Raw genomic sequence first — 25396 nt, forward strand, 5'->3', positions numbered from 1 at the left:
AGAGTGAAAAAATCACCATACTTAACCATGTACACTATGTCAATCTTCATGTGTATGTACACACATACGTGTTTGTTGAGATCCTGAAGTGTAAATTTTTACCGGTAAACACAGATCATACTTAGATTAATTGGGAGGCATCTTAGTTGGTTGAAAAGAAAAATGTGAGAAGCTTCTTATTTATTTATGAATGTTATTATGTTACTATTTAAGATTTTGAGAACTCAAAATTATTCTTTCCAAGTACATCACATTCTATCATTGTCAGCCAAAATCATGTTTTAAAATTAGACAAAAGATTTTTAATGCTTGGAATTATTTCTTGTTATTTAATATTTATTTTTTCATCTGAATAGATTGACAATTAATGCAGAATGTTACCTTCAGCTTCATAACTTTCCTATGGATGAACATTCATGCCCATTGGAATTTTCAAGCTGTAAGTGATAAAATACTTGGTATTTTCATAGAACATTATAGTTTCTGATCTTGATTATTTAAAAATGTAAAATGAAATGAGATGAGCTACAATTTTTACAATTTTCAGAAATGTGGATTATGTCCAACTTTTAGATAAAATTACAAATGACATATTTGTTTCTTGCTTTTAAATTAAAAAGTGACAATAAATGCATAGTGAATGTATATACTATATTATATCATTCTTTACAAATCAGTTTTATCCAAGTATCCTTTTGCTATTTTGATTAAATAAAGGACTATTGAAGATAAGTTTATGTTCAAATATTTTTACACTGCCATGAATAAAAAGCTGATTCAAATTTTATTCGTATTCCTGGAGGCCAGATTTAACTTTATTATTGGTGAAGAATATTTACTACATGAATAGCAAATATCTGAGAAGACTTTAATGAGGTTGAAAAACCAAGGTAGAAATAAGTTTATTTTATCCAAAAGAAGGAATGAAAGCCAGAGAAATGATTAGAGCAAAATAATTTGGATATAAAATTTAGTATTTTGTTCTAAGGAAATAGTTACAATCTTTCTATATCAATATCAGTTTTATTTTGTATTTACTAACATATTTAGCTTTACATGTGTTTTTATAAAAATATTTTTTCTAGATAGTATATAATTGAGCAAGTCTTGACAACATGTAAAACAACTTTAAAAAACGGTATTGCCTATGTCCAGAATTATGTAATGCTAGTTTCCTTTTTTAAAATTCATTTTTTAGATATCACATTCTAGAATTTATTCACAGTAGATTATAAGTACTCATAAGTATTATCCTGCATCTTCACTTAATACATTCCCAAATATCTCCTGTTATCCCTTATTAACAATTTTGTCTTTTCTTAATAATTTTATCTCACTAAAAAGTCCTTTTAAATTCATAATCTAACATCTCACTGCTTTGATTTTCTAACATTGACTTCTCAGTGAATAAAACAGCCAAATCTCAACAAAGACTTGATTAATAGGAACATTCAAGGAATAACTGACATGCAAATATTTGAAGATTTAGCAATTATTGTACTCACCTCTAGATACCATGCCTAAATTCTTTGTGTGACATCTCTTTAGCTTTGATTGTCGTTATTGGGAATTAATATTCTATCCCTGTCAGTGCAATTGGGTGTCACAGACATAAACATAATAATCATAGCTAAGTTTTTTCAGGCACTCTGTATGGGTCCAGCAGAGAATTAAGCCTTCTCCAGCTAATGTTTAACAACAAATATATTGGGAATGTTTCAATAAGGCACCCATTTTAAAAGTAGATATCATGAGATTTAGAGTGGTTACATAATGAGCTCACTATTTTTAATTTGTGCCTACACTCCTATATGCTATGACTGTACTCTGTTGTGTCTATAATTATATTTAAAAAGAATGGGAAATATGGAAAAACAAGGTGTCTAAACCTTGAGAACAAGGGAGAGAAGATGGAGAAAGAAAGAAAAAGATCCTTAAACAGGCCAGCAAAGACAACAGCTATTTCATCACATGGCTGATAACGGAATTGATATACAGTTTTGGAACTTTCTCAAGGTGATAGTGAACTCCATTTCTGTAATACGGTAAACCAACTCTTTTGTGGAAAACAGTTTAAAATAGTTTATTATTAAAAACTTCTCAAAAATGAGGAAGTGATCACTAGTAAGGAATTTTCAGCCACAAAATCCACATTAAAAATTGATGCCAGAAATATGAAGTTTGGAGCCAATTTTGACCTGAGGACATTTGTCAAGCAAGATAAATTTGAGCTTTGATGTTTACAGCCTTGTGGAATAAAAATGTAATAAAACGTGATCTCTACATACAGCTTAGGGTAACATGAAAGAGTGTCCCCCATACATGCTCACACACGTGTACATACAACCACTAAGGTCTAAAAGGAAATTTACCTCTGCAGTCAGCATACCAGGGTGAAATAACTCCTCGAGAGGATTTAATCACAAGCCCACCCCAACATGGATTGCCCAAATTTCCTTTGCTCGACTGGACCCAAAGGCCTTGTGGATTTCTGACATGTAGCAGAAACAAAAGCATATCCTTTTTGAAAGAATTCATTTCCATTCTAGACAGTGACAGAGAAGGCAAAGACAATTTAAACACAAATGACTAACAAATGTCTACTATCCAGAATGTATATAGAATTCAAACAAAAAAGAAAGAAAAAAAAGAAAACCCAATAAAATAATGGGCAATTGAACAAATAGTTCTCTAGGGAAGAAATCCAACAATCTAATAAACACATGAAAAGATGTCTAGGTTTTATTTATAATCAGGAAAAAGTGAAATAAAATTCACTCTACAGACTAGTAAAAGTAAAGAAGGCTGCCAACATAAACTTTAATGTGTATATCAATCTGCATGTACTTTCATACTCTGGCTATTGCGAGATGAGGTTAGTATACTCTCTATGGAAAAAAGATTGACATTGTCTCGTAAAATGGACATTATAAATAATCTATTACCCAGCTATTCCATGCTTAGATATGTATCCTAGAGGAACTTCTGCATATACATGCTTTGTGAGGCATATACAATAATGTTATTTGCAGCAATATTAATAATAGCCAACAGGAAACGTTACAAGTGTCTACATAGTAAAACAATAGACTAAATTTAATACAGCTACATACAAGAGCATGGGTGACTATTACAAATATGATATTAAAAGAAGTAAGTTATAAAATAATGCATCCAGTATAGCAATAATCAAGTAGAGTTCAAAAAGAACCTAAACCAAGTCATATTTTTCAGATGTGCTGTTTAGAATATCTGTAACAAAACACACGTTTTTTCCTGGTTGCTAACAAGGTTTTATTTCTTGATTTGAGTAGTTACATTAATTATCATTAATCACTATATGATTATTCTTTAAGCTACACATGTAAATTTTATGCAGCATTTTTCTATATTTGACGTATAATAAAAAATGAAGCATTTCAGAGAATTTAGATGATGTTGATATTAAAACAGTAACAGATTTGGATCTGCTAATGTATATGTTTTAATTTTAATTTTAATTTCGTACCTAGATGGATACCCTAAAAATGAAATTGAGTATAAGTGGAAAAAGCCTTCTGTAGAAGTGGCTGATCCTAAATACTGGAGATTATATCAGTTTGCATTTGTAGGGTTACGGAACACAACTGAAATCTCTCACACGATCTCTGGTAAGAAGAAAACATAAGTCAGTGACTAATGCTAGCATTAAATGGCACTTGTATTTAAATCTATGATTTGGAATCTATACTTATAAGTATTTTACAGCTAAAAATAAAACATTTTTTTTCTTCCAGGAGATTATATAATCATGACAATTTTTTTTGACTTGAGCAGACGAATGGGATATTTCACTATTCAGACCTACATTCCATGTATTCTGACAGTTGTTCTTTCTTGGGTCTCTTTTTGGATCAATAAGGATGCAGTTCCTGCAAGAACATCACTGGGTATGACATGTAATATTATGCTTCAGTATCATAAGACTTTTAGTAACATTTTAACATGATAAAAGTTTACAGTTTAATATATTAGAAATATTCCTCCAGCTACAGTCAGGCAAAAATTGACAGATACTCTACTGCAACATGATGTTGAAATAAATATATGAAAAACAAGTAGGAAATAGAATTGTAAAGAGCTTGAAATTTCAGAAATGTTTTTAAAATAGGCCAAGGAAAGCATAAATAATCACCAAGAATTAATATATGAAAGGCATACATAATCCTAGGATGTTAAATTTGGTCAATATTTTCAATCACTTTTCAGCAAGATTTGATTTTATTTTTTAGCTGAATCACTAATAGCCAGTATTTGTTGACTGGTGTGTGCTTAGAAGTTCCCTGCTCTTACAATGGTGTTAATGAACAGTCAGCTGTTCCAAAGGGCAGGTCGCTGAAAGGAACAAGAAGTTTCCAGGCTTCTGTAATCTATAAAATGTGTGATTAGTCTACAAATATTTTTGAGAGTTGCCTGTACAGTAACATTGATTAAAAGAGTAATTTGTAATTCATACATGATAAAGCAGACTTGTCCTTTCTTTCTTTAGCAATCTGTTGTGATAATCAAAATCATGTAAGAAAACATGTCTAATTACTATATATTTTTAAAATAAAATGATAACCTAAAACCATGTATTGATATATAAAGACAACTTAATGATTAATTGATTCATTCCCAACAAAAGTGCAAGATACGAATCACACTACTAGTAACTGTGTCTTAAAAAACGTAAAGTTGGGACAGTTTCTGTTTTCAACAATAAAGAAATTTTCATGTGTTTTCTATGATAGCTGGTAAAGAACTCCATGTAATAAATATAATAAAATGCAAATCACATAAAAGTGGCAAGATAAAATCTGAGGCGCCTAGTTCTATCTTGGAAATGCAGTTCCTTGGGAGTCTATGCAGACATTGCTAGGGGACAAAATGCACTCATATCAGAGTTTTGTTCCTCACGTTATTTCAAACTATTTTATGTTTCAAGGTAAATAAATTACTTTAGATTTTTTGTATGCTACTCTGAGTATATACAATAATTTAAATATTGTATTTTGTTTTCAAACATTATTCTCATATTTTTCCTCAAAGAGAATTTGAAAGGACTGTTTCTGCCGTTAGGATTACACAAAGCCAAAATTCTATGCCAGTTTCATGACAGAGAATAGCCAATTGTGGAATTATGGCTTTACATGAATCCATGTTTTTTAACATTACTATAGCAACTGTAAAGATAAGCCATAGCCAGATCTAACTTAAGGAATATCTCTTACAATTGTGGGTCCTAAGTAGCTGGAGGATCAGGCTTTGTTTGTTTTTTTTTAAGTATACATGCATACATACGTCTCTGAAGGGCAGTTTTCTGAGCTCATTTATTCAATTATTATTATTGCATTCTCACAAACATTTATCAAATGCTTTCTGTGAAATAGGCAGTGTTCTAGGTGCCACAGTGTGAACAGTGAACAAATACTGTAAAGTGCTCATGTTCATTTTAAAATATAAAACATTTGAGCAGGGTGTGCAGGTAATGTACAAGTATAAAAAGCATATAATAAAATGTCAGTGAGTAATAAAGGCTAGGAGGGAAAGCAAAATAAATGGCTAGAGAACGCCAGGGGATGTGGGTGGATATACTGTTCGCTCGTTCATCTCATGGAGTCAGACTAGACCTCTCTGAGGAGTGGGCAGAGGCCTAGCGAAGTGTGGGAGGTAGCCTGTGGATATCGGCTAGAAAGAACCACAAGGTTCTGAAGAGGGATCTTCTTTGCTAACCATGCTTGAGGTTCAGAAAGAAGACAACTGTGTCTAGAGGTAGCCAAGTAGTGGTAGAAAACGAGATTGGAGAGATGGCCAGATGTTAGATCAGATGTCTTTAGTAGGTCATTTTAAGGACTTTGGATTTTATTCCAAAGGTAATGGAAGGTTATTATAAGGTTTTGAGCAGGAGAAGCCATGGAGGAAATATCAATGAATCTTCTTAATATTCAAATGTGTTTTTACTTTCATGGACTCAGAGATATTTTAACAGAAAATCCACCACATTATTTTAAGCTAAATTCTGTGATAACAACTACTAAATTAAAGAAATAAATGTCTGGGAGCTAAGTTCTGCTATAGTTTACCTTAATTTCTGAAATAGGAATGTAATAACATTTTAGTTAATTGAAATTTAATTTGATCATTGATAATGATATCAAAGAACACATTGGCCTGAAGGTTTTTGGATGTTTTGTTTTGTTTACTTGAGAAGCCACCTTGGGAAATCTGCCTTTGTCTGACTATGGGAATGTTATGATTTAATAAGTTACCAAAAAAAAAAATAGTGCATGTTCTACACTGGAAATTGACACAACATTGTAAACTGACTATAATTCAATAAAATAAAAAAAAATGAAGTAATAGAAGATAAAAAAAAGATATAGAAAATCTGAATGAAATTACAACTACTTGACCTGATTGGTATTTATAAAACAATACACCTAACTACAGAATACACAGTAAGTTCAAGTGCATACAGAACATTAACCAAGATCTTAATAAAACTGAAAAGACTAAAATGTTTCCCAAGTATATTTTCTGACCAAAATGGTAGTAAATTAAAAATTAATAAAATAATATAGATTAATAATGGCTTCCCTTATTTGAAATTTGTTTAATGACCTTTTAGATAACCCTTCGGTCAAATAAGAATCAAAAGGGAAATCATAAAATATTTCAAACTGAATTTTAATAAGAATTTAACATTAAATGCTTGTGAGAGGCAGCTAAAGTATTCCTAAGAGGGGAAATTATAGATTCAAAATGCTAATGTTAGAAAGAAGATTTTTAATCTTTCTTTTTAATCTAAGCATCCACTTTAAGAAAAATAAGTAAAGCAAATACCTTTTGTATAAATTTATTATACAATTTATTAAATTACTGTGCCACATTTTTTTAGATGAGAGGCACAGAAGAGTTGAGAAACCCCTTTGAGGTTATGGAGCTAATAGATTGGACATCAAAATTTGAATCTAAATTTGCCTACATGACTTCCAAATCATCATACCTGTATCATCTTTTTTTCAATCCTGAGTGATGATGAAAATAAAAAGATGGAAATGTGAAAGGAATTATTATTAAGGCATGTTTCAATGTAGACATGAGGGAAAGAGATGGCCATTGCCTTCACCATACCAAAGACATCCTTTCTATTTTTTTCTCAACCCGAATATTTGGCTCTATAAATATTCAGCCAAATTAAGAATCATTTGGCATTATGAGAGTAAACAATTCCACTCATGGTATCTTATTTCATGAGACAAAGAATGAGAATGAAGGCAGTTTAGATAGGAAGAGATATAGTCTGGACAGGTGTGAGTTAGGGGGCCTAAAATTTAGCCTCCACCTCCCTTAGGTAAGAACCATCAAGAAGGTCATGGATAAAGAGAAACAGACACCCCCAAAAATCTACACAACACACCTGGGGTCCAGGAGGCTATCCCAATTCTATACACTCAATCCTTCAAAATACAAACTTTTAATCTGTGCTTCAAAAGTATTCCCTTGATACCATTTTGCCTGTTTTCTTTACTGAAACTTCAAGACTAGAAAATAGATTTACTTCAAGTTATAAAACATACTATACTAGTTTGGATTAATTTTAACTGTGTGGCAGGAAACCTAAAATCACTGTAGATTAAACTAGGTAGAGGTCTAAGATGGCTTCTGATGCTCTGGCCATTGTATTCCAGCAGAAACAATGAAGAAGGAAAGAAAGGTATTGCCTGTCTCTTTAATGGCATCTTTTGGTCATTAATACCCTTTGCCTATTCTTCTTGGTGAGATCTCAGTCTGTGGCCACATATAGCTGAAAGCAGCTGGCAATTATGGTTGTTCTTCCAGGCAGGCACAGACCAGCTGAAAATTGGATGGTGTATTATTATGGAGGAAGGGAAGGGTGGGTATGGGGTGTCAACTACTTGCAGGCCAGAGAATTTAGATGATTAAAACTCACAGATGCAAAGAACACGTTGAACACAATGTCACTATGGTTACCAGAATTTTTTTTCTGTAAATCACAGGTAATCACATTCTTTTGTTTCCATTGTTTATTTCCACTCAGAATATTGCCAAACCAGCTGGAAGGGTAAAAACAGTCTAAGTTATTTTTCATCATCTGTTTTCCTTCCCCTTCTTCCACAGGTATCACTACAGTGCTGACTATGACCACGCTGAGCACAATTGCCAGGAAGTCCTTACCCAAGGTTTCATATGTGACTGCGATGGATCTCTTTGTTTCTGTTTGTTTCATTTTTGTTTTTGCAGCTTTGATGGAATATGGCACCTTGCATTATTTTACCAGCAACAAAAAAGGAAAAACTACTAGAGAAAGAAAGCTAAAAAACAAGGCCACGGTATGTTAAAAAAAAAAAAAAATCCTCTCTTTTATTACTGTAAGAGATACTCAATTTTGAGTTCTCTTGTTATACTTTCTTAGACTGATATGGATGCTTGAGGCACCCTGACAAAACATAAATCATATTAAGATCAAACTGGGGTACTGAACATTGCCCACCTACAAAAGTATACTTACATTTTTCCCTAGAAAAGACTCTTGGATCACCTTTATGAAGAGTGGTTTCTCACACTATGAAATTTTCCATAAGTGGTAAATTCTTTGTATCTTTCAAAGAATAATTTAAAATTATTTTAAATCTCCCCTTGAATCTATTTTTGTGTTAGGATTTGGATTTCTAACATGGGTGCCCCACAAATTTAGCTAAATTTTTAGAAATAAAGATCCCTCTTTAGTGTTAGTGTTCAGCTGTGTTTGAGAGACATAGCTTTCTGTGTCATAGAAAAGACACCTTTTTGGCTTTTGTATATTTCTATTCTCTTACTCCCCTTTCCCAAGCATATATCTACCTTAACATTTATCACATCAAGCTGATAAATTAGAATTAATTCTACTGGTTCTAAAATACTTTAATATTGGATAATTAACCATAATTCTTTTTATAATGGCAATTATAAGAAACTTAAAGTAATATATAACACTTACTGAGCATGCCAGAAACTCCTCTAAGCATTTACATGCATGATTTAATTTATGCTTGTAGATACAATTTCAGTAATTTGCACAAGGACAGCATTAGGAAGTGAAGGACCCAGGACTCAAACTCAGATCTTTTTTAGTGCCAGAGTTCAAGTTTGTAATCCTTCCTTAAGTTGCCTGTTCTAATAAGACTCAGAAAGGTAAACATCTGTTTCTCCAGTATTGACAAAAAAGACACTTCATTGCTGATTCCAGTAAATGTTTTCAAAGAAAATTTGTTCCAAAATGTCTTTAAACATGAAAACTGTATAAAGCAGTTATGCATGGGTGCAAGCTTGTAAGCCTACCATGGTGTGTATATAATGAAGCTTGGAGTTTTCCATGTTCTAACTTTGTAAGTTCTAGGAATCAATGTTTTTTCTACCTTTTCCCATTTCTCATTAGTTTATTTATAAAACTTTGCCATATTTTAAAATTATATTTTACTTTTTATGTTATACTCCAAGGACTTGTAATTTGCTTTCAGAGTCCCACAATATACTAAGAAAGATCACATTGTTGGTGGTAGGCATTTGAGAACATACATTGTAGAATTAGCCTGTGACTCCCTCAACATCACATGATTTTAGCTTATCTATAGGACATGCTATGGCCTCTGAATGAACAAAGCATCAGGGGGCAACAATTTCAACCTTAATATCCATTTGCTTAATTTTTAGTTAAAGAAAAACACACATTTGCTATACTGTCTTCTTTTAATCAAAGCCAGGCATCCTCTCTGGATTTTCCATTTCATCATTTCCTCATCCACAGCTCTGTTCAATTGCTACCTTGACTTTTTATTTTGGGAAACTGTGACTGAAAGTATTTAGAATAATACTAATTAACATTATAAGCCAGGCAATGTACAATCTCACATGGATTCTCGAATTTCATTCTAAGAATATGTAATAGGGGTACTAATATTATTTAAGTCCATTCAACCAATAAGTGGCTACTGTAGGACTGCTGATAATCATTTTGACTCCAGATCTGTCTCTCAACCACCTTATCAGACATCTCATTTACTCAGGAAGCAGAAACATTGGAGTGCACACTTTAAAATTATGATGTTCATTTAATCATTTGTTTATCAAATACTAGTTAAAGATACTCATGTTCTAGATATTGTTCTAGAATAGTTATCCAAGAAAGACATCTATATATTGAGTATTTAAATTTTAGCATCAAGCCCAGGAAGCAAAATACTAAAGATGAAAAATTAAGGAATAAAAAATTAAATAAGAGCTTTGAAGAACTAAACTGCAAAATATCAAAAAAGTTAAACTGACATGTAATTGACTACCTGGGTACAAAAAAATATATATTTTATTTAGAGCCATCCAAAATAAAATCTGTAGTCTGTTCTTTCTGTTCAGTTATATGCTTCATGAGCTCCTTCAATACTAAATGACACTTGGAGTGAAAAACTAGATCAGTAATCAAATCTGACTCCCTGCCTAGTTCAGTGTGCAGCCATATGGTCTTGCTTAATCAGGTAAATCAGAACACACTTTTATGAAGAATAGACAACTCTGCTTGCTGTTGTCTCAAAATGTTCTATTTAAGGGCTTCGCAGGATCTGTCTTTTTCTTCCACTCTGCCCAGGAGAATCAAATGCAAGTCTAGACCCAGAAATCTTGCAGCATCTTGCCTTTATACCTGTTTCAATCGTTTGTGAGTTTATCTTCCTTTCTCTTTCTCTCGCTCTCTTTCTCCTTCCATCTCCCCACTTTATTTTTCAGGCTTAAAATTCTGAATGATTTGAAATCCAACATTTCCCTTTGCTTCACCAAATTATTTATGACAATAGGCCAGGACCAAAGAACTTGCTTTCAAAGTCACTGAAAGGTCAGCATATCTGTTATTAAATGAAACTAAAATCCCCATCTTGACATCTCTTTGACAGCTTAGCTGAGAGTCCCAGAAAATCCCAATTTATTTTACTTAGGAAGAGATGATATTTGAACACAATAGATTTTTAGCTTCCATGACCCCTCTAAGAAAAACATAACTTAATACAGATGCTTTCTACTTTACTTTCCACATGATATATTTGGCCTTTCCTCTCTCTTTCCCTTTCTTGCTCTTTCTCCCTCTCACTCTCCTTTTTTCTCCCCTTCCCTTCCCTCCTACTTTCCTTCTTCCCCCTTCCCTCCTTCCTCCTTCCTTTCATTCTTCCTTTCTTCCTTCTGCCCTTCTTCTCTTATGTCCGTATTTCTTTCTTTCTTCTTTATTTTTATTATTGTGAATGTCAGTAACATTTGACTTGGCCCATATTACCATCCAAAACATTTTGTTTTGTTTTTATTTCTACTCACTGAGAATCTGATTCAGATGTTTTTGTGTCAATAACTTATTTTCAAGAAAATCTAGTAAGTTAACTATGTTGAAGTATAGAATCAAGATCCTTTATAAAACAGGTAAAGATCACAGAAAAGCAGTAGCAGGAAACCAGCCGACTAAAAAGAGTATTTCACGTTGAAACTCAAATATTCAGCCCATAGATGAGAAATCTCAGAAAACCATGTTATATCTATATGAGGGACCTGATATACCCATTTGAGGATAGAATTTGCTTATTTGTGATCTCTCAATTGGTTAGAATATTAAGTAACAGAAGTTTATTTCACTAACCTTGGATAAGACACTTTGAAGAGAGTAACTACAGAATGTGTTCTCTGCATTCAGGGATCTTTAAATCTAGTTGTAGAAAAACACGTTAGAAATGTAAACATAAGATAATTAAAGTATAAGACAAATAACAGTTCAATATAAAAATCAAAAGTAAACAAAGACACTATAAGGATATTAGCAATTAGGTAACTGGTTTCAAATACTTCTTCAGTCACAGAATATTTTCTATGATATAAGTTAAAGATATTTTAAAAGACGTTCTTATGGAATGAGAGACAGGTACCACAAAGGCTGACCTAAGTGGCCTATCCCTTGCACTGAGGAAATTTGGAGACATCATGTAACATGGCCTGCGATACACTGACTTATAAGCAAGCACATCACGTTGAGAAGAGGCTCTGTCAACATAAGCCACTGTGGAGCAGGTAGCCTTCTTCCATTTCAAGTGTAAATAACATATTCAAAATGTATGTAAACTAATTCTTCCAAAAGTAATGTGATAGAGAAAATTACAGAGAAAGTGTGACAATGTTGCACTAGTTCTTTGGAGAATAAGTTGCAGTTTTCAGGAGAACAGATTAGAAAGAGTAAGACAGAAGAAACCAGGTGAGCCAAGTCGAGGCGACTTCACGTATGAGAATAAAAAGTAGATTGGTATTTTTCACAAGCTGCTGGTCTAATACAACAGCTAGCCACTAGCCACATGGCTAGGCTGATTTAAATTAATTAAAATAAACCAAAATTTAGAATTCAGTACTTTAGTAGCATTAGTCACATTTCAAGTGCTACCTGTAACTAGTGGGCAATGCTGATACAGAATATTTCTATCATTGCAGAAACTTCTATTGGATAGTGCTGGTTAAGCAAATAGAAATATTAGGAAAGAAAATAATCCAGGTTGAGGGTAGAAAAGTGGTTTATGGCCAAGATATGGAGAGTCTCCTGAGTCATGTCAAGAAATTTAGATTTGGCCCTATCAGCACTGATAAGTCATGCATGTTTTTAAGCAAGATGGCATATTTGTATCTGTTGGTGAAAGACAATTATTGGTAGTATAGAGTACATACCTGAATGGCAAAATAATCAGTGAGATAAACTTAAAGACTATTGCAGTAGCTCAAGAAGCAATATATTACTGAGAGTAGAACTAAGGTATCAGAATGGAGATAATGTATAGAAGGTTTTTTGTTATTGTTTTTGTTTGTTTTTTGTTTTTGCCCACAATCCCCAACCCATAGCCCTTTCTCCACAAAGGAAAGATCTTATTTTCAGTCAGTGCATATGTATATGAATAAACATTCTTCTACCTTTCAGAGCACAAAAATAATGAAAAGCTGCATCAATACAAAATTTCACAAATTATAAACTTTCTTTCCTGTAATGGTATTTGGCAAAGCTCCCAGGAAGGATTATTTGATATTGGTGAAATGTGAAATACATCAAGAAAGTTACTTGTGCATTGTTGAAACAAATTAAATTACACAATATATAAATGTACAAGTGAAGAATAAAATTCTCTGCTCCACAACTTTGGTCCCAACCCTCAGAATTAGTTGTATTTCTTTTCTTTCCTTCTTTTTTCTTTTCTTTTTCTTTTACTTTTTTTTTTTTTTACTTTCCTCTGATAACTATTTCCATTAACTTCTAATTTCTGAAATACAAAAACTGAGAACTCAGCATCACCCAAATCCACCTCATGTCTGTTTTTAACACTGATGTGGATTTTGTAATTTTTGAAATCCTGACTGATACTTGACTAGGATTTTGTGAAAGTGAAGTGGAGAACATCTATGCTTACTGTGGCATTCTCATGTGCAACGTTTTAAATTATAAATTTAAAATAATAATGTTAGTATTTCATAGTATCAATAACATGGCCTAATGTTTGCTAATCATATTGCTAATACTTAATATATTATTAATGGCATCAGTATATAATCTAAATAGTAATTACAGTATTCTATAAATGCATACATAAATATACTTTGTACATAAATGTTTTATTTACTATTTATTTGATATTAGTATGTCTTGGCATTTAGAATATATTTTATGTGCTTAACTATATGATTAATCTATAAGTAGTAGAATATTTAAGCTATAACCAGACACATACATATCTTTAATAGTGGAAATGGGATTGATGTCTCAAAATGTTAAGTTCAGCTATATTCTTAGTGACTTTTTGAAATAACAAAAAAAAAAAATGGCATATTCTCAGAACTACATCATTTGAAGTAAAAGAAAATTCTATTCCATTGTGCTGTTTCTTTTTTATCATTTAAACAGATTTACTTTATTTATACAATGTTTGCTATTTTGGGGGCAGCAGGATCTTTATCTGAGAAATTATAAGGTGGGTTATATAGTTGTACTTCAGAAAAGTGAGGTTTGTAATGTGTACAGTCTTCCAATCAATTTGTCAGTGGTTTCCAGGTCACAAATCTATGTATCAAAACTATTTTACTGGTAATGTGTCAGCTCTTTGGCTATTTTTCTCAGCACGTAAAATTGATTTCTGGTCATATTCATCATTCAATGAAGCGTGGGTTCTTTGAATTTATGAATTTGTGGTGTTTTGGGGGAGGCAGCAGGAAACTAGAAAAGTATCAATCTAAAGGGCCACTGCAGTAGACACTCTCCACGATTTTAAGCACCAGAGATTAGTCCATTTTTTAAATGTCCACTTGCAGGTTTTTTCCATTTTTGTGCACTTTAATCTTTAGTTACCTCTCTTATGCACAATTGCTCTCTTCCATCAAATACACCATCTTTCCACTTATATAAGGCAGTTCTGAGTGATATATGGAATGGATTTTATGCCTTATCCTCTTGAAATTACCAACTAACAAACTGGTATTTTAACCACTTTCACTCTGATTAACATTGAAACATAGGCTATAAACATAGTGACAAGAAAATGAATACCAATTTGTCTCATTTCTGTACATAATTTTAGTGCTCCACTAAAATTTAGGAGTCTAGTCAAGTATCCCCAAGTATCAACCTCAAAAGATGTTATTAACATTTAATAATATACTGCCTGTTTTTTTTTTTAATGCTGCATCCAGGCAAGGGGAGTCATGAATTTATTTGTGTTTAAGGCATTGCTTCTTATCTTCAGGCTGCACATTTTGTTTCTAATATGGATATTACAACTTGTGTGATGCATTTATCTTTTTAAAATATCACTGTGATTTTTTTGCTTCTTTTTCTATCTACTTAAGGTTTAATATTTAGTGGTTTAGATTTTGTATTTCTTACAAATAAAATGGGTTTAAATATAGGTCCAAATTTTGAGAAATTCTAATTTTTGTGTGTTTAACTTCCTAAATCTTTCTCATACAATGTTTAATTTTCATGGCTTTGAGATGTATTTATTTCAAAATTTAACATAAAAAAATTTCATAAACATTTTCATTAGAAATTTAAGGTCAGGTTAAAACTATTTAATTTCAGCATTGTATTCAGTGTTTAGATCATAAAACCACTGACTTATTTATAGATTGTGAGATTCACATCTTAAAGTAACCCCTGAAATATCTGGAAGTTCTAAGAGATGAAGAGTTACTAAAATGGCAATCTTCATTCATATTTTACTTGCCATTTTATTCATGTGTTCATTAATGTATTTCTTTCCAGTAACATTTTCATAAGGTCCAAGTTTCTGTTGTTGTTATTATTGTTTGCTTTAGCACATATTTTATAGCCAATTTTGATATATCCTCTTCAGGAATCAATAGTAGCAGCGGCAATTACAACAACAATAAATGTTATTTATTGGCAGCTAAATACGTGCTATGTTTCAAATATTTTGCTTGGTGCTTTATGTATATCATCTCATTTAATCATCAAACAGATCTGTGTATCTGGTACAGCAAAAGAGCAGTGACTCCCTGTTCAAAGTTGCAGGACTCTACTGGGCAGAGCTGGAATTACAGCCTAAGTGATGGCTTTAATAGTCCACCATATCCAGACTCCAAAATGATGGCTTTAATATTCCACAATATCCTCGCCATGCTTCAATTTTTATATTTAAAAAAAAATTATTCTTATTATTAAAGTTTTACTTAAAACCTAGTACCATAAAAACTTAATTTGACATGAGTCCCAAATAATCCTGATAGTAACAACAGCTATTATTACTGGGCAAGACATAGCACTGATCATTTTACATGTTATGAAACTTACTCATCACAACCATCACAAAAATTCGGTGCTAAAATCATTTCAGCTATGAAGACAACTACATTGGTAGAATGAGCAGAATTGTGAACACCAGTTGTTCCCAAACTTGAGTTTTTAACTCCTGCACATTCTTTCTCCCAAATACATGGCCTTGCCCTTATCCACAACTGCAAACCTCTTATCATTTTGATTCATACACAGCTTCTCAAAGTGTTCAGCTTTATCAAAATATCATCTTTACTATTTATCCTTGCTATTACTAAAATAAAGTGCAGAATGTAACTATAGCAAACCAACAGATATTTAGAACACTGTAAATGTTATACTGTAAAATATCATAGAAATATATAGTTTATTCTCATTTTAAAATAGGATTCATGGTTAACTATATTTTAATAGATCAACTTTCTAAATGTATAAAATATGTTTCCTTTCTGAGTGTTTTTTTCCTGCAAAATCTTTGTAATGTAAAATAATGTTATGTGATACAAAGTAAATCATGGTTTAAAACCATGTTAGGACTGAATATTTGTTTGAATATTTGTTTTGAATATTTGTTTGGAGAAAATAAGATTATTTTTATTTCTTATCAGTCTTTTAGAGTTTGCCTTGAGGGGACAAGTTGATCTTTTTTAATGCTGGGTTTGTTTTTTCCTCAAAACTCATTCATTGTTTTACTCAGATGTCATCTGGACTCCATCCTGGATCTACTCTGATTCCAATGAATAGCATTGCTCTGCCCCAAGGGGAGGATGATTATGGGTATCAGTGTCTGGAGGGCAAAGATTGTGCCAGTTTCTTCTGTTGCTTTGAAGACTGCAGAACGGGCTCATGGAGGGAAGGAAGGATACACATTCGCATTGCCAAAATTGATTCCTATTCTCGAATATTTTTCCCAACGGCTTTTGCCCTGTTTAATCTGGTTTACTGGGTTGGCTATCTTTACTTATAAATTCTACTCACTAGGCAACAATCATAAGTCTGACTAAAGCCGTGTACTCTGCTGGCCTTCAATAACATGAAGTTTAAATTCAAAATGCAGAGAAACCAGTGGTTAAAATATGAAGTTATTTTAACTATTGTAAGGCTTTCATAGGTAAATAAAGTAACAGCTTTCAGATTAATTTACTTAAATTTATGTAAGATGGATTAGTTGGAAAATCCAGTATATTAAAATAGTATTATATATTTGTACTTTAATTTTCTTTATTTTTGCATATATTAGGGTTTTGAATTTATAAGTTCTGTGATTCATATTTCAAAGATGAATTAATTTTAATACATATTTTATTATTTAAATATAATCTTTCATTTGTAATGGTAGCCTACTCTAATGTGTAATATTTATGTAATAATTTTTTGCCTAGAAAATATTGCTAATTTGATTTTTTTTCCCTTTTTATTCGTATGCTCTGTTTGGAATAGAGCTAGTTGAAAATATAAAGCCACAATTTCCTTTTATTGATTTCTAAGATGTCTTACTCCCAAGAAGAAATTAATTTATTTCTAAATTGTTTATTAATTAAAGAAGAAAAGGTCAGTTTTTACCTCATCTTTAATCCAGTTCATTTTCTGATAAAATATTAAATAGAACTCCAGTTACAGATTTGGTGATTCTCAAACTTGAATGGAGATCATCAAACTCGTTAATTTTAAATACAAGATAAAAAAATAAGAAAGGATGTTAACATTTAACTATTTTATTCTCTGCCTCATAGTATTTATGAAGAATGAAGAGATGAAAACTGAAATGTTTAGATCTACCAACACTGAAAGTAAATGCAGAAATAATTGTTTTTTTTAATCCTCTACAAAAGTGCTACATTCCTTAAATTGACAAAAAAACATTGAGGAACAGAGTTTGTATTTACTCATTGTGGCTAAAGAATTTGTATCTAGCAAACTGAGTTGAAATTCATGTTGAGGATATGGTCTTACATGCATACTAGTAACATTTTTTGAGACCAGAAATGTTCTGGAACACAGTTTTAGACCTGTGTTGTACATCACCTTTCCTAGCTCCTAAATTTGGACCTGTTCAGTGTTGCTACTTTTTCATAAATTGTAATGATATTCTCTTCTCTAGAAAATAAGAGCAGGCCCAAAAATCATGGTCATTACGATCGTCTCTTCTTTAGAAAATGGGAGCAGGCACAAAAATCATGTTAAAGGTGGAGTTCTGCTGGAGGCACCTCGAACAAACCCGCGTGTGAGACAGCTCTCGATTCTTAGTCCTACTGCCATTTAAAGCCTATTGGTTAATGTTTCCCAAATGTCTGTTTTGTTGTCAGGAAAGTTAAACTTAGGCTTTAATTATTCTATTCCTGTAACTATTTTGGCTTATCAACTATTGGTAAGAACTCTCTAGTCAGTCACCATCACCTAATTATCTGAAAAGTTACCAGAATGATCTTGGAGATAGCCTTTAGAAATTATTTCCATTTGCCAAGAGCAACTATCAGGATGAAGCGTTTTATGATCAAGGCCTAGCTCATGGCATGTGGAGGAAGCTATCACCTGTGCACCTGTCACTCGTTTTTAGTACACTTCCCCACGTGGTCAGTGAATACCTGACTAGGCTCTGGCATGGTTATACTTACATTTTTAGAATACATAATGTTCTTTTAAATCTAAATACATTTTACTGTCTGTCCACCACCTGCATCTGAATTTTTTCACTTTGCTAAAAACCTCAGAAAAAAAGTAAGCATGATAAATGATAATGCCCAAATATCCACCGACACTGCTTTTTTTGAATGGAGAGCCAAATTAAACTTTGGCCATGTATATATTCACTTACAAATTGCTCATGCATTCATTTCTATAACACTGAGTATTGATGGATATTCTTAAAGTAAACATCAATCTCAATGAATATATGTATGTTCATGTATAACTGAAAAATTGTGCTCTACACTGGAATTTGACACAACGTTGTAAAATGACTATAACTCAATAAAAAAATGTTAAAAATAAACATCAATCTAAAGGTAAATGGAAAATGAAGTACCAGTGAAGAATAAATCATTTCACTAAAATATCATGGCTATTTACATGCTCTAATCTATAGCCTGCTCATTATCATGGGGGCAATTTTAATTCTGGGATTCTTTCAAGTCTATCTAAGCATGACCATATTTAAAAATACTTAAAAATGCTTAATATAAATAGCTTTGATTGTCTCACTAGTGTTCCATTAACTGGGCTTTAAATGTTGACAGTATTTATAAGTGGAAATAAAATTGATAAAAGTATGACAGATGCTTTTCTCTATACAACCATTGTATATACCATTAAAACAAGTGCTTTGTTTTCAAAGCCAGTGGTGTTCTGAGCAGTCCTATTTGAATACGCAGATCAAAAAGGGAAGTGTACAAATCTTATTATTTCTAAAAATGAGATTGTAAAAGTGAAAATATAGTTAGATTATTTTTACAAGAAATCAAGTAGGGCTTACTTTCAAGGGGAATGCAGTCTAATCTCTGTTTCTCTCTTTTTGCAAGTATTAGTTTTTTCATCCTGAGAAATATTTTTTTTTTAAATCCTCTTTCTCTAGATGCATTGTATCTTAATTTTATTGGATCATGGGCACTTGTGTTTCCTGGCAGCTTTAAATGCTTTGAACGCAAATATAGACCAATAAGAGTGGATATGGATGAAGGGAAGGATAATCGGAGTAGAACAATTTGTAAAAGTGCTAATTCACATACAGTCATCCTCTAAATATGCGATCAGGTTCTAGAAGTATGGAGAAGGGAAGTTGTGACTGGCATGATTGTACTGTCTTGGATTTACAATTGCATGATAATATTTTATCTATTCTTGAATTGCATAGATAGACTCAGGTGAAATCAATTCCTAAAATGTCGAGTAGTTTCTGAGAAAAAAATAAATAAAAGAACTTAGGTTAACTGAGAATTCAGTAAGAATAGGGCAAATTTCAAGAGTAAATCTAACTAAATATAAAAGTGTTAGTGTAAGGAGAAATTAGGCAATTCATTGGATGCATTATATTTTAAAGATAAAGTTTTCATTAAAGAGTTTTCAAAACTGATTAGCTGAAGGTTAAAGTACAATCAATGTGGATAAATATATAGACAATCCCCAGGAGCCTCACCATTGGCGTGTCTCATATTCTGATATCAGTATTTAATCACAAAATATACCATATTTCAGCATAAGAAGAAGAAGACCCAAAATGAGGGCTGCATTCTTGCCAATGATTCAGTATCAACAAGAATGGTTGATGGTACTCTCACATCAAGGACCTGTGATTGTAAGATGTGAAATTATATTTCAAGTCAAGTTGTGAAGAAATGTAATCTAGTACTTTGATTATTCAGGAGATTCAGATAGGATGATTTGAGTAAAATTTAAACTAATAACCAATAATTGAATAAACACATAATAAGTGAATAAGCACATGTGTAAAATTATCAGAGTTTTATATGCATGCCTATTCTCATTGCTGCACAATTTCCTGTCGCAAGATACAAAATTCACAATTATTTCGGTCTTAGCACTGAAGTTCAGACATAGATATTTAATGATTAAGAATTTGTCTCACCACAAATATTTTGAAAATAATTTCCGACCAAGCTATTTTTCTTCATATTACCAAATGTATTTAACTCCTCGGTGTCACACCAAATGAAGTCCAGGCATACTTGGTATTACGTTTCTCTTGGTCATCATTGCTTTTTTACTGCTAGGAAGTCCTTGACAGGCCACTGCAAAGTCACAGAAACCATCACCAAGTCTCTATCAAAACATTCCAAATGGAGTTTCCAGACACTGTTAACCACATCGCTCTAGTAAATGTAAGGTCATTGTGCTTGCATTTTGGAAATGACATAACCTAATCCAAATATTTATGCAGCACTTTCTATGTATAAAGAACTGATTTAGATACAATCGGGAATATAAAAATGAACTCTCCAGGAGGAGAGTATAATGTAATCAGAAGATTAGTGATACAATTTAAGTGAGGGAGGATAACCCTGGGAAAGCTTCTTGGAGAATGTGTGTTTAGAGATGGGAGCTTGAGAATTCAGTATGTCAATAGGTGAGATTAACAGAGACTACATTTTCCAGTTAAGTAAACAGCTTGAATAAAGCAGCATGAGCACAAATAAAAGTTCCATTTTAATTGAAGGTTAAGATTCATCTAAAGACAAGCAAAGATGAGGCTAGAAAGACTGGTCGAACCCTATGGCAGAGAGGCAAGAATAGGAACTTCAGGAGGCTGGGTGATACAGACTTGTGAAGAGTTCACTAAGGTACCTGAGTAAAGATGAACCATCATTAAAACAGCAGACGTTTCACCTTATTGGTGTTTTATGTTAGAGTAAGATAAGCCAGTTAGGAAGCTACCATAGTACAGGAGGTGAGAGAGAATGAAGGTCAGGATTCTGGTGATTGAAGTTCAGTGGAGAAGGGGGAAGACAGATCCTGAACTAGAAAGGAAAAGTGGCAGCATGAAGCTGAGTAATGTGCTGTGTGTGACAAGAGAAGAGGTCCTGTATTGAATAGTAGGTATTTGTGTGTAAATAGACACTATAACACCACAAGGAAATTCTGAATATATTATAGTCTTGTTTGCTGTTACTTTTAACATTTTAACCAGATTTTATTTTTCCTACTGATCTATGTGTTTCCCACATTAGGGATGACGAAAAAGAGTAATCTCCTGAAGCAGAACCATAAGGCAGGTCTGTCCAGATTGTTATTATTTTTGTAAAAATCTGTTCCCCACTAAAAGGGCTTTCTCTTCAAATAATTTTCTTTTTTCTTTCAAACTAAGAAAAAAAATGTATTTGAACAAAGAGAGAAAAGGGGGAGAACTGTGAATAGAATTAGGCTGCTATGTGACCAGACAAATCCAGGAAGTTGATGTCTGATTCTCAAACAATTTCTGAAATATGTGTCTCAGAACAGACTAATTTTATTGTTGGACAGTGAAATGTACTTGGAATCTTTGAGCCTCTGAATGGTTGAGTCTGTGATAACTGTGATTCAGTTAAGCCAAAAAGGGCTAAACAAAGGACTTTTAAGATATGGTTGACCTAAATGGAAGTTGTTTGGATCTTGATAAACCACTGTAATAAGTTATCTGTGTCCATTAAGTGTATGTAGTCACTTCACATAGTAAAGTCTTATGGCTTGTGATTGTAATGGCTTCTGTCATTTGCTTCTGCCTCACCATTTCGGGGAGTATTTTGTGAGTGTGGCAAAGGTATTTTAATTTATCAGTCTTCTGTACATTAATGATTCTAAGTGCAAAATAAATGCAGTAACTTGTTATGAAATAAAGAGTTACATTTTCTTAAAATGTGTCTTTTTTTTAGTTTTCATACAGATATGTCCCTTTATTGTTTGAGTATGTAATCACGATTTTAGCATTGAAGTTAATTTCTGATCAGTGTTATCTCACATTTTTTTTCATTTAAGAAAATAAATTTAAGAGTTTCTCTTTGGTAGAGAGTCCTGAAAATGAGTTAAATTATAAAAGGATAGGCAAAGATAATTAATGTTTATGCATGATTTTCACTGCAAAGACTATGAATTTCTGGATTGTTCTAATAACCTGTGATTTCATCCTAGTTGGAACTGCCAGATAGTATTCCACAGGTGAATCCATGAGCACAGAATATATCAGCTAGGATTAATACCTGGGTCTTTCCAAACACCCTGTGTTATGAAAATGTATTATTTCATTTGAGGAAACAGTGAAGGAAAAAAATGCCAGAAAATCAGGAAAGAGGTTATCTTCTGCCTCACCCTCCTACTTTTCCCTTCTCTGCCACTAAAATACAGTACTTTGAAAAAAAATTATGGTTCTTCCTTCAGGCCCAGTGCTGCTTTTATAAATAACTGAAGAAGATGAAGGGGGATTTATTGTTTCTTGAGCACCTGTCATGTGTCTGGAACTTTAAATGTGTCATATATTAATAACGTATTCTTCAAAGTAAAGAGCTCTAACTAACATGGAAAAACTGAGGTCCAGTCTATTAAATACGTTCTCCAAGTTCACATACCTGAAATTAAAGATAGGTACCTCTAGCTGTACAGACACTTCTCTTTCAATTACACAGAACTACTCTGATGACAATGTGATTGTTCATATTCCAACACAAGAACAAATTTTCTTCTCATAAGAGATGATTAGACCCAAAAAGCAACCTACTCATTTCTGTTTAAAGCACAGAAACCCTACATTATCCTGTCAGAACATAATCTTTGTTATCTCCTTACTTGTTATTTACAATGTGGACTTAATTTCAGCTGAAACATTTTAAACAAGTACTACAAGTGTTCTGAAAAATTACTCCTGATAAACAATCAAATATAACACAGATTACCAGGCATGCCTCAGAAATATCGCAGGTTCAATTCTAGAGCACCAGAATACAGTGAATATCACAATACAGCAAATCACACAAGACTTTTGGTTTCCCAGTACATGTAAAAGTTATGTTTACAGATGCTGTAGTCTGTTAAGTACACAATAGTGTTATTTCTTTTAGAAGTACGCACCTTAATTAAAAACCTACATTATGACTGAAAAAATGCTAACCATCTGGGCCTGCAGCAAGTCATAATCTTTTGGCTCGTGGAGAGTCATGCCTCCACACTGATGGTGCTGACTGATCAGGGTGGTGACTGCTGAAGGCTTGTGTGGCTGTGGCATTTCTTAAAGTAAGACAACCACAAAGTTTGCCACTTCAATTGACTCTTCTTTACAAGAACAATTTCTCCCTTGCACGGAATGCTGTTTGGTAGCATTTTACCCACAGTAGAACTTCTTTCAAACTTGAAGCTAATCCTCTCAAACCCTGCCTCTGCTTTATAAACTAAGCTCACAGAATATTCTTAATCCTTTGTTGTCATTTCAACAACAAAGTTTGCTGTCTTACATGCGCATGGTTTGTGGTGCCCGAAAATAATTACAATAGTAACATCAAAGATCACGAATCCCAGATCACCATAACAAATGTAAGAATAATGAAAAGGTTTGAAATATTATGAAAATGACCAACATGTGATACAGAAACAAGAAGTGAGCAAGTGCTGTTGGAAAAATGGTGACAATAAACTTATTTGACATAAGTTGCCCCAAACCATCAATTTGTAAAAAACACAGTATCTGCCAAGCACAGTAAAGCGAAGCACAGTAAAATGAGCTATGCCTGTGCTGACTTTTTAGAAAAAGGGGTGGCACACCGTGGCCACAGCAATGATTACTGGCACATAGTCAAACCGCTTTGTTTACATACTGAATATGATTGCCTTTGTATTATACTGGCAGGGAAGAGTAGGTGAAACGGAAATCAAACAGCCCATAAAGCCACATTACGTACTTATCTGGCACTTTACAAAAAAAGTTCGCCAACTCCTGTTCTGGAATAACTTTATTGCGCCATTTAAAAAAGACAGTACTTTTTTTTAAAATACATTTTCTTAATTTTTAAAAAATAATGCTCTGCACTGTACTTTATCATCTCAAATCCTCTCGAAGAGACATTAATCAAAGATATGTTCTCTTTTTTGAATCTGTAAAAATCTTATTGTAAATCTGTTTTATTGATGAAAATACATGCTTCATAATTATGTCAATGTTGTCTGAAGTAGATAAAGTAGATTAATCTAGAGAAAAGATTGACACAAGATGCTTTTAAGTAAAAGAAAAGTGATAAATGCAAATGTTAAAGTAATGTTAATATTTTCCGTCTTGAGACAGCATAAGGTGTGTTTCCTCATTAAAGTTGTTGTGTCAATATAAAAATCTTGCTTTTAACATTTTTCACAGTATTAAAATCCAAGCAGCTTTTTCTGAATAATTTCATTGGAATAAATATTTAATTCACTTTGCACATTACTCACGTGCTTTTCTCTGGATTTCAGGATGTGCATTTCAATTATTAAAATTTACATTTCAAATAGTCACAGAAATTTGTTAAAAATTTTATAATCTGAATAAAAGAGGAAAGCTTTTTTATGATAGTACTACAATAGGTAACCATAGTAATGACGCACTCAACATTTACCATAAATAAGATCTCTGAATATTGATTCAAGTATGCTACTAAAAACTGTTTATATTCATACTAAGATTCAGATTTTTAATTTTTTTAGCCTTTAACCTTTAAATTGTTGAGCTAAAATTTCAATTCATTATGACTTGTCTTTTTAAAAGTTTACTCCCATAAAATTTTTGAAACGGTGAAAAACTTACTTTGCATTAATCTTAATAATTAATATTAGCATATTGTTTTCCTACGCAAAATTTTAAATTAATGATCGAAGGTGACCAGCAGCAAAGCCTATGCCACATGAGAGGCCAATACTAAGCATTCTATTTGGCAAAGGAGAAACTGTGGGCCAGAGTTTGGGTGGCCCAGGCACATGACACACATCAAGCTCAAGTCTTTTGTTTGTAAATTCTGTATTTACAATGAGTTTAAGGCATGTTATAAAAGAATTGAACCATTTGTACTGCATGCATAATCCCTCCTA

General features: G+C 32.5%; 1 protein-coding gene and 1 long non-coding RNA gene across 2 annotated transcripts in view; one reads left to right on the top strand and one right to left on the bottom strand.

Annotated features, from left to right (window-relative positions):
- Window positions 1-17122, top strand: part of GABRG1 (gamma-aminobutyric acid type A receptor subunit gamma1) — a 59861-nt gene extending 42739 nt beyond the window's left edge. Inside the window, exons 5-9 of the mRNA XM_010980338.3 lie at window positions 357-439; window positions 3513-3650; window positions 3777-3929; window positions 8164-8375; window positions 16563-17122. Of these exons, the coding sequence (XP_010978640.1) occupies window positions 357-439; window positions 3513-3650; window positions 3777-3929; window positions 8164-8375; window positions 16563-16832 (856 nt within the window). The 3' untranslated portion in view covers window positions 16833-17122. The remainder of the gene's footprint in view (window positions 1-356; window positions 440-3512; window positions 3651-3776; window positions 3930-8163; window positions 8376-16562) is intronic.
- LOC135321506 (uncharacterized) overlaps window positions 1-25396 on the bottom strand; it is a 204593-nt gene that overhangs the window by 42783 nt on the left and 136414 nt on the right. The gene's annotated exons all lie outside the window — the stretch shown is intronic.

This window comes from Camelus dromedarius, chromosome 1, assembly GCF_036321535.1.
Source record: "Camelus dromedarius isolate mCamDro1 chromosome 1, mCamDro1.pat, whole genome shotgun sequence".
NCBI classification, from domain to species: domain Eukaryota; kingdom Metazoa; phylum Chordata; class Mammalia; order Artiodactyla; family Camelidae; genus Camelus; species Camelus dromedarius.